At 57.7% G+C, this 9,988-nt stretch overlaps 1 protein-coding gene across 1 annotated transcript; it reads right to left on the bottom strand.

Moving 5' to 3' along the window:
* Nucleotides 1–2,227: 2,227 nt before the first annotated feature.
* Nucleotides 2,228–3,323, bottom strand: LOC119114369 (uncharacterized). Its single transcript, XM_037238566.1, has 2 exons — nt 3,274–3,323; nt 2,228–2,856 (listed from the first exon to the last, which is right to left on the bottom strand). The coding sequence occupies exons 1-2, from the start codon at nt 3,301–3,303 to the stop codon at nt 2,416–2,418; spliced, it is 471 nt and encodes a 156-aa protein (XP_037094461.1). The 5' UTR covers nt 3,304–3,323; the 3' UTR covers nt 2,228–2,415.
* Between the last annotated feature and the right edge of the window lie 6,665 nt (nt 3,324–9,988).

The raw sequence follows: 9,988 nt of genomic DNA, 5'->3' as shown, positions 1-9,988 counted from the left end.
GGGCCCTGTATGCTGGTCTAAGGGCTTTTCAAGTACCTGCCACTTGCGAAATACACTCCGCTCTTGTTGGGGCGTTATCAACTACGCCGCTCGGGCACTCGAACGTTCGGAACCCACCACACTAGGTTTCGGCTTCTTCCTATTGGCTTTGCAGGTCCCTACGCCTTTGTCCGAACCTCATCTGTCAACCCATTCATGCACACTTGATCGTTCGGGGACCCTACACATCGGGCCTTGGGTAATTTCTGTTCGAATACTCTGGCCTTTTGCTCAAGTCGGGGCTCCATCTATTAACTTGCTCGAGCACACCGATCGTTCAGGGTTCTACAAATTAGGTTTTGAGTATTTGGTACCTAAACGGAGGGTTATGCCCTCTTGCTCTTCGGGCCAGTGACAGATCTTGAAGCGGGGCGGGGTGGGGGGGGGGGGGGGGGGTGGAGCGCGGGCCACGCCCCCTTGAACTCCGAATGGCCTAGGGAACCCACAGGCCTCGAGGTTGTCCATAGCCCGCAGAACAAACGCAGTCTTCTGACAAAAACACAACAAAATTGAACGTCTTTTGGCCTCAAGACAATCAAGACGAGTTACAAACGAAAGTAAAGTGCCCGTGAGCAGACACATATTATTTGTTAATCGAGAGGGTCGTGATTGGGGGAGACCCTGGGGCTCATTACGCTATCCAGAATCTCTTTGCTGTTGCTGAGGCCCTACATGTCCACTTCCAAGATCCATCCGATTGCAAAGGAGCCTTCCGTGTTGTCCTTCATCTCTATGCATTTTCTTGGAGGGTGCTGTGCTGCTGTTGCTCATATGCTAATTGCAGGTTCATATGCTAATTCATTTTCCAATCATGGCACAGATATCATGCATTTGGCGGATTGTGCAGGAAATACAACGCGTGATGCCGCATGTGGACCCAACTGTCTGCGATTCACATGGGTCAATCGCTGCTATGGGACCTCGAGCCAAGCTTGAACAGCGGCTGTCGCAAGCACTCCGCTCACTTGCTTGCCCGATCCTGATGTTTCTCCGCCCCTCGCTGGCTAAACTTTATCAACGCGTAAGGGTACGCGCGTGCTGGTCATCGATCGCATGAATACCCGAATATTGACTGGTTGTGTGCGTTGTGCCTGTTTAAAGTTCGGTACCGGTGGTATGCAGCGTGCAGTGCGAGGCATGCGCGCCTCGGCCAGGTCTTCGTCGGCGAGCAGGTGGCGTCATCTGACCGGTCCAACTGGCGCACGTCGGCGAGACGTCTCAGTCCTGTGGCCCCCGCTCATACCCGGCAACCAGCCACAAACCACTGTCACACCAGCCACACACCATTGCCACACCAGCCACGCATCACTGTCACACCAGCCACACACCATTGCCACACCAGTCACACACCACTGGCACACCAGCCACACATATCTGTCACACCAGCCACATACCATTGTCACACCAATCACACACCATTGCCACACCAGTCACATACCACTGTCACGTCAGTCACACACCATTGCCACACCAGTCACACGTCACTGTCACACCAGTCACACACCATTGCCACACCAGGCACACACCATCGCCACACCAGCCGCACGCCACTGCCACACCAGCCGCACGCCACTGCCACACCAGTCACCCACCACCGCCCCACCAGTCACAGCCGCACGCCACTGCCACACCAGTCACACGCCAGCAACAGCCCCACCAGTCAACGCTACGGACACAGACGCAGGACTGGGTATAGAAGGGCTCGCAAGTTTCGAATTGGGCGCTTCCTACCGCTTCCTAGCTCTGTTTGCCAGCACTTTGTGGCCCTATGGGCTTAAGTGAGGGCTTTGTATCATGACTTCATGGCTGGACATGTCTTCACTTCACTGTTTCACTGGCTATACTGTCGGTCAGCTGCAATCTAACGGGCCATACGCCAGTCAGCTGCATTCCAGCGGGCTATACTGGCGGTCATCTGCAATCCAGCGGGCCATACTGGCGGTCAGCTGCGATCCAGCGGGCCATACTGTGGGATGCTTGCTTCATGGACAGCGTGCTCCACCGTGTAAAAGAGATGCTCCCGTCACCCCTGGTGGATTGCTGTGAAAATACGGTTGCTGACGTGATGTACCGACTCATTTTTTATTTCGCAGTGAACAGGCGCTCACCAATACTGCATGGCACGATGCGCAAACAGACAGTACCACAACTGCCACAGATAGTCTTGAACTGTGGGCACCACAAGCGTCCGAACACCTTGCCAAGTGACCGATGAGAGCGGCTCGCACGCTCTCACGAATTCGTCGCGTGTACCTCTGCCTTAGACCGCACTGCGACGGCCGGCGCAGGCAGTGCAGCGCATCCGATGCTTTCTCGCCAGACACCGACCCACCATGCCGTGAGTCAGTGTCTGAGCCACCACCGACTCGGAGGCATTTAGTCTTCGAGTCGGGCCAGCTCTCCGACGCTTCCCTCGCCCACATCCGACTCGCCACCTCTCGCCGAGTCATGACTCTTCAACGGCTCAGAGTCACTATCGCTCACCGACAGCGATTCTCCGTCCGCCGAATCGGAGTCGCCGTCCGTCTCCAGGTCCGACCCGCTGGCTTTCGCCGTCCCCGTCCGCCCTCCCTCCGTGCGTCGCGCTCTATCCGCCACCTCTGCGGCTCTCTCCGATTCCTCGGCGGCTCTCTCCGCCGCTAGCTCCGGCTCCTCTTCCAGCAGGAGATCAAGCTCCTCTAGCGGCAGGCGCAGGCGGAGGCCGGCGCGCGACATCAGGTCGCAGGCGCGCGCCAGCTGGCGGCCGGCCAGGTACAGGTGCGCATGCTTGGACCAGGGGCACGCCTGTACTGCGCGGTAGCAGATGGCCTCCAGCTCCTGCCGCGGCAGTGGTGGTGTTACGATCAGCGGCGAGCAGAGACGACACACTGTCCAAGTCAGCAGCATTCAAGGAGGGAAAAGGTTGCGGCACATCGCGAAGCCAGTCCGTTTGGGAGCTACACAGCAGCAAGTCAAACAGCACTGAGCACACAGCACGGTCCACACAGCGCCAGCTGTTTCTCCGCCCGCAGCAAAACTACATGTTGGCCACGGTTCACCACTTCCAACCACGGAACCCAATCCCCTTTCGTGTTCCCATCCCCAAACCCAATCCCATTTCATGTTCCCAATCCCCAACCCAATCTCCTTTCGTGTTTGTCCGCGGTTAAACCTCAGCCGAGGGCGGGACATCCCAGCCGGGATTGCTACACTTCAGCCGGGGCCGGTGCACCTCAGGCTATGACTCAAACCCACCGCGCCGCCGGTGCGCAGCTCCAGCTCCATGTAGAGCAGCCAGAGCGGCAGGCAGTGTTCCAGGCGAGGCTCGAGCACGGCGCGCGCCAGCCGGCGTCGCAGTCTGGCAGCGCTCGTCCGCGCCGCCGCTGGCTCCTCCCCAGCCGCCGCCAGCTGACGCAGGCTGCTGGCCGCCCGCAGCAGGGTAAGCAGTGGCGCGTCCTGCTCAGTCGACACGCTGTCGGCAGGCGCGGGTCAGGTCAAGTCAGGTCACGTCAGGGTGTCTCACCCGGCTGACTCACTCCTGGGGAAGGTCAGATGTCAGAGGTCAGATCAAGCTGCTCAGTTTTGAAGATAGGCTGCCGGGGAACGTCATGATAGCTTATCATGCTATCATCATGGTAGCCTTGGAGCTAGATGGGGTCCAAGGCTACCACCAAGGAGCTGAGGGAGTAAGCACGCCCAAATATGCTGAGGCACGGCAGCTGACCACACTGAGACTTTGATGATAGGTGTAAGCATATAGGCATGCAGCGCATATACGAGAGTGACAGTCGACGACTGCGACATACGGCAAAGAGGGAGGAGGAGGGGAAAGGGAAAACAAGCAGTGACGTCTGGGACGCTTGGACGGCTACAATCATGAATTCACATTTTCCACCCGACCCATGACGTCAACGGAGTGCGGGGTTCCACAACCACACAAACCAGTAGGCAGGGCGTGGAGCTGGACACACCGTCCAGGCCGCCGCCGTCGCCCACCTGAGCTCCTGCCACCAGCTGAGGCGACAGTGGCTGACAGCCAGACCGGCCAGCTCCCGGTCCAGCGGCCGGCGCTCCAGCGCAGCCCGCAGCGCCCTCTGCAGATGGCGCTGCCAGCTGAGCGGGTCCGCCAGCGGCCGGGCGGCCAGCAGCAGTCGGCAGCCGGCTCGGTGCAGGTCAGACAGCACGCTGCGGGGGACGGTGCTGGTTAGGGGCACAGCCGACTGGTGGCGGCATCAACACCGCACACCCCGCGACAGCCACGGCCAAACCCGCGCAGTAGAGAGCACAGAGCGCACTCTCTCTCTCCTCTCTCTCTCCCTCTCTCCTCTCCCTCTCTCTCTCTCTCTCTCTCTCTCTCTCTCTCTCTCTCTCTCTCTCTCTCTCTCTCTCTCTCTCTCTTCTCTCTCTCTCTCTGCTCTCTCTCTGTCTGCCTCGCTGCCATTCTACTCCGCCGCTGACCGGTTCCCCATCCTCACTCATGTCTGTCTCTGTCACTCCCCTGTCTCTAGCTATCTCCTTCTCTTGATTTCTCCCCGCGTCTGTCATTCCCATCGTCTTCATCGCTGACCTGTCCCTGTGTCCGGTACTCTTCACTGTCCCATAGGTGACCCTGTCTTGGTGTCCAGCACGCCCCCCCCCCCCCCCCCTGTGCCGTGGCTAACCAGCATCCTGCGTCCAGCACGCTTCCCTGTCCGATGGCTGACCTGGTCCTATGTTCAGCACACTCCCTTGTGCCTTGGTTGATCTGTTCCTGCGTCCAGCACGCTACCCTGCTCCGTGGCTGACGTGCCCTGTGTTCGGCACTCTCCCCTGTGCCGCTGCTGACCTCTCAGTCTGGTCGGAGTAGCTCTTCTCCAGGTCACCGAGAACAGCCGCCAGTGCGTCGGCCGCCTCCTGCAGGCCCGCGGTCAGCAGACACAGCCAGGCCAGACAGCAGGCCACGCCCACCACGGTGCCAGGCGCCCGGCCGCCGCCTGACAGCGACGTCAACTCCGGCAGCAGCCGGCGCAGCCGCGCCGATGACCGCGCCACCTGGCGGAGACACCCCAAGTCATGGTGCTCCGACGGCTCGCTAGGTGTCGGGAACATGGTACGGAGATTGTCAACTGATCGCTGACCACGCTGAATTTCCGTTGGCTGAAACCTAGTTTCTCACACTTTAATGGGTTTGAACGGTTACGGTTTAAAGCTGGCATAAATCTTCAGCTCCGATATCGTTCCATAACAAACGTGCCATGTGCAACGTTAGATATGAACTTCTCCATGCGTAACCTTACATATGCACGCTTTCCTGCTCAATCGACCAAATGCAGCACACGGATATTACAAAAATATGATATAAATGTCTGTCATAATTTCTAGTTGCATTATCCATTTGTAACACGTGCCCATCGGCAAATAAACCTAAGGACATCGCGCATGACGGCTCATGTTGTAAATACTTGTCACACACGCCAGCTTATAGACACGGATGAACTGCACCGCAGCGGTAGTTACGCATGACCTGCCTTCCTTCAGCTGGTTGCCGGCAACCCCTCCGCCCCCCCCCCCCCCCCGCCGCCCCCGTCTGACAGGTTCATGCTCTCGTCAGCACACACCGAAGACAATGCGAGGCTGTTGTTAACTGGTGGTGGCTGGTTTTCTGTTCGGCTGTATTGTCCGGGGAGGCTGATGGGAGCAGTGATACTGAATCGCTAATGACAAGACCGCAGTTACGACAGAACTGATTACAGTGCTCACAATAACATGGCGGCGGCATTTGTGTCATGAGTGCTCCACATTCAGTTCCAATGGTTAAATCGCACGCAGTCCAGCGCACCAGTATGCAAAGGGAAAGTGACGACAACAATGTCGCAATGAGTATCGCTTGTCGCAATGTCGCAATGTGGCCCCAATGTCGCACTGAGTATCAGCCCTGGGCGAATATGAGGCCGCCATTTGGCCTCACTGCCGCAGACCATCGAACCAGCAACTCAGCAGTTACGTGACCAGCACATCAGAGAGAGGACAGGTCCTTCACAGCGGGCGGTGACCGTGCGCACCTGGGGTGGAGCCGGCGCGTCCGGGGCCGGGGCTGAAGCTCTCGAACAGCCGCAAGAGGGCGGCCAGACAGCGGCGTCGGACATGAGCCGGGGCGGCGCCGCAGCTCGCCAGCAGCAGACAGTACCTGCCGTGGGCGGCACACTCAGGCCGGCGGCCGCGGCACACTCAGCCGGCGGTGCGGCACAGGCAGCAGTCGGCCCGTATGGCACACTCAGCCTGGCGGATGCGGCACACTCAGCCGGCGTTTGCGGCACGTTCTGCCGGCGGGTGCGGCACACTCAGCCGGCGGTGCGGCACACTCATTCGGCGGTGCGGCGCACTCATCCGGCGGCGCGGCACACTCAGCTGGCGCCGTCTGTCCCATACGAGGCAGGGTGAACTCGGGCCCCAACCAGGCTCGAGCTGGGGGAACGCGTGGGGCAGCAGACTGGACGCAACACACCAGCGTGAAGAGGTACCCCAGACACCAGCCGCTAGTGTGAATACATCACGACGCCCCATGCCCCAGAGGCTTGGGTGGCGCCCCAGAGGCTTGGGTGGCCACCCCGGAGGCGGCGAGCATTTTGCCTCTTCCAGAGGTCTTAGTTCATCAGTCATTAGTAAGCTACCCAACACCCAAACCGCTTGGACTCAACAGATTGGTAGACACACCCAAGGATCAAAATCCCAGTGATGCTTATGGATGAAGTTGGAAACCGACACATCAGGTACGTCACACAAGTCCCTCTGGGACAGTTACTGGTTGAAATAGCAGAGAAGTAACCTCTCAAGTTATGGAAACTAGCCAGGCTGAGAAACATCATCAACAAGCGTGTACAACGTTCAAGAGGCATGCAAGTATTCCAGGCCATCTTTCGAGTCCGTTACAGACAACGTACCAGAAAGCCCACCGGGTGGGGAAATAAAAAATATGAGCATGGCATACAGCATCCACCAGCAAACGCGCCGAAAACAATCACGGATACCACCAGATGCTTGTTCCAGAGCTCACCGCCGTTGAAAAGAGAGAACCCACAATAACGCCCGTGCGACCTAGTCGTGAAAACCTGCATATCACCAAGCCCGGTCAAATAGTAACGCGCCGGCCGTCAGCTGCGATTGGTTCCAACTGTGGGCTTCCAAAGGTTATAGCGTCGATTCAATGGTAGCTTTCTGGCATTTCCGCCGATCTTTGCATAGTTTGTGCGCATTTCCATCTTTGCGCTAGCTTCTACGTGCGAGGGATTTCCAAACGATTTTTGCCCAGCCGGTGGGAAGCATCTCCGGAAACTGCTCTGCGGCCATTGAAGTTCACGGCGCAAGCCAGTGCTGAAGAACCGTGTTGGGCGTGCTATTCCTCTGTAATTGAAGCTTGACACGAACGCCACCACATATACGTGCCTGCTTCAAGGCAAGAGGCCACCACACGCCACCACACAACGCCACCACACGCCACCACATATACGTGCCTGCTTCAAGGCAAGAGGCACTGACGTCATTTAAAGCCAGTGTGGTTCCACAAGCGATGATCTGACAAGTTCTTTAGGAGCGCCAGGCTGTAGAATTGTAAAGGCTTAAATGCTTCCATCTAGCATGTGTTCTGAAATTGATTTGTAGTGACATGCATAGAATATGTAAAAAAAAGAATGGAAGAATATGTGCGGGGAGGCCACGGATTGGTTAAAAAGTGCAAAACGATGAAGTAGAGATAAACTATGACCTCCTGTTCACCTACATGATTGAAAAAGTCCAAAGCAAACAAAAGATCAGGTTGAATTCAGAATGGAAACATGCTGTGCATGCCAGCAGTGCGGTTACCCAACATTCAAGTTTGCTATGCCTCGAAACTATTTTTTCCTTGGATGCATTGGAAGTACTATTTCTCTTTTCTATTTCGTTGCTTTGGTACTATTATAGAACACCATCTGACTACTTTTTCATCCTTTTTCATGACGAGACCAAACAAAAAATTAGCCCAAACTACACACTGGCGTGTCAGGTCCGCGCTCCGCAAACCCGAGTGGTATCCACATTTATTGGTGTTATAAACCTTTACACCATCGCCGGTTTGTGCACACAGATGAAATCTTGTGGTAGATAACAAGACTGGTAGCTATCCGGACGCCGGAGAGTGGAATGAAGTACCTAGTAAATAAGCACGGTGGAAATTGGAAGTCATAATGAGACTCACGCGCCCGATGCACCTCACCGAGCAATATAAATGCACACATATTATTCAGCGGGAACGACCTCGGCCGAATCAGTACCAAAGCTGACGGACTGAACCGAACTGTCTGTTGGAGTCTCACCTGTGGACAATCTCGAACCGGACCGGATCCTCCAGTGGACACTGGGCCAGCGCCGTCTCCATCACACGGCCGGCCGCCTCGGACGCGCCCGTCGCACGCTCGAACTCGGCATACTCGAGGAACAGCGCCACATTCTGCCGCTCCGACTTCAGAATGGCCTTTAGTCGGCGGCGCGCCTCCTTGCAGGCCTGAGCCGATGCCTCGATGGCAGCGCCACCTTTACTCTGGACGGTGACGCCGTCTTTACCGGTGGCGGCGGCGCCACCTGCTGCGGTCGGAATGAAGGCTCGCCGTCCAAGGAAGCGCATCCAGCGCTGCAGCAGGCGCGTGCGCTGGCCGGCGGGCACGACGCCGGCGCTCTGCTCCAGCACACGGCCGACGAAGGCCGCATACTCCGGCGAGTCCACCCGCGGTCCGGGCAAAGGCACAGTGAGCGGACCCACGCACTCGGACGAGTCCATGCGGGACCCGACGGCAGGAACGGAGCACGAGGCACTGAGGGCGCCACCGTCGAGGGCGAGAAGTGCCAGCGTGTCGTCCCCAGGGCTGGTGTCCTCGCTGTCCTCTCCGCTGAGGAAGGCGACGAAGTCCTCCACGGCGCGGCCGTGCAGCTCCGGCGACAGATAAAATACAAACCTGGAGCCGGGATAGATGCGCTGTGAAAGCTGTACCAGAAACACCCCAGCTCGGCGATCAATGCTCTTAAGACATGTACGATATTGAACTCAGCGTGCTTAACTTAGGATACTACTGACACTTCACGAGATCTGGCTCACAGGAGACCGGCTTTGCATCAAATATCGACAACGCTGCGGCATCCCTTCACGACTCATTTGACGTCTTTCTTCCCGCTTGGGAGCTTCCCCTTTACCTTGCAATCATCATGAACAGCGTCGCGTTAAAAGGCAAACGGTGCGAGTCCTCAGCCAATCCAAACGTGCATACGGCACCACGGTACTTTCGTTATTGGGTCGCTTTGGTATGCAGAGCTAGGGCCGACGGCAAAGCGGAGATGCACGATTTCATGTGGTCGTGATATCCAGAACTGAAACAAACCTTTCTCAATCATAGCCCGTGTGTATCCTAGAATGACATACTGTCACAATGTTTCGTGCGGGGTTCTAATTCCTTCGACACTTCAAAGAACGGACAGTCGACTGACCACGGAACAAAATAATGCGTGCGATTCGCTAAGGCGCCTGACATTGCCCCCCCCCCCCCCCTCCCCCACCCCCTGTTAAGCTCGCTGCTACTGTCTGCAGTCACCCCGGCGTGCCACCGACAGCCTGAGCACGGGCTGCCACTTGGGTAGTCTTGGCGTTTGCTTAGCTAGCGGAACGACGATCTACGCTTCAAGCCGTGGAGACCAAAAGGACCGGCAGCCCCCCCCCCTGCCCACTCGCCCATCGTTGACCTCAGTACACCCGCTCTGGTGAGTGAAGCACCCGTGTGGCTCGCCCCGAGCCTCAGCCGCTACCTTTTGACGTCCTCGAAGAGGACGATGCGGTCGGTGTCCTCGCAGTCGTCCTCCCGGCCGGGCCGGTCCCATGGCAACCAATGGAGCTCCTCCCGCCGACACTGGGGGCACGCGTCCGGTCAGGGCAGGGCATGGCAGAGCAGAGCAGGGCGGGGCGGGGGGC

This window comes from Pollicipes pollicipes, unplaced genomic scaffold (assembly GCF_011947565.3).
Source record: "Pollicipes pollicipes isolate AB1234 unplaced genomic scaffold, Ppol_2.1 Scaffold_7262;HRSCAF=8765_pilon_pilon_pilon, whole genome shotgun sequence".
Classification (NCBI taxonomy): domain Eukaryota; kingdom Metazoa; phylum Arthropoda; class Thecostraca; order Pollicipedomorpha; family Pollicipedidae; genus Pollicipes; species Pollicipes pollicipes.
The sequence above is the reverse complement of the archived record's forward strand: the minus strand, read 5'-3'. Positions and strand labels throughout refer to the sequence as shown.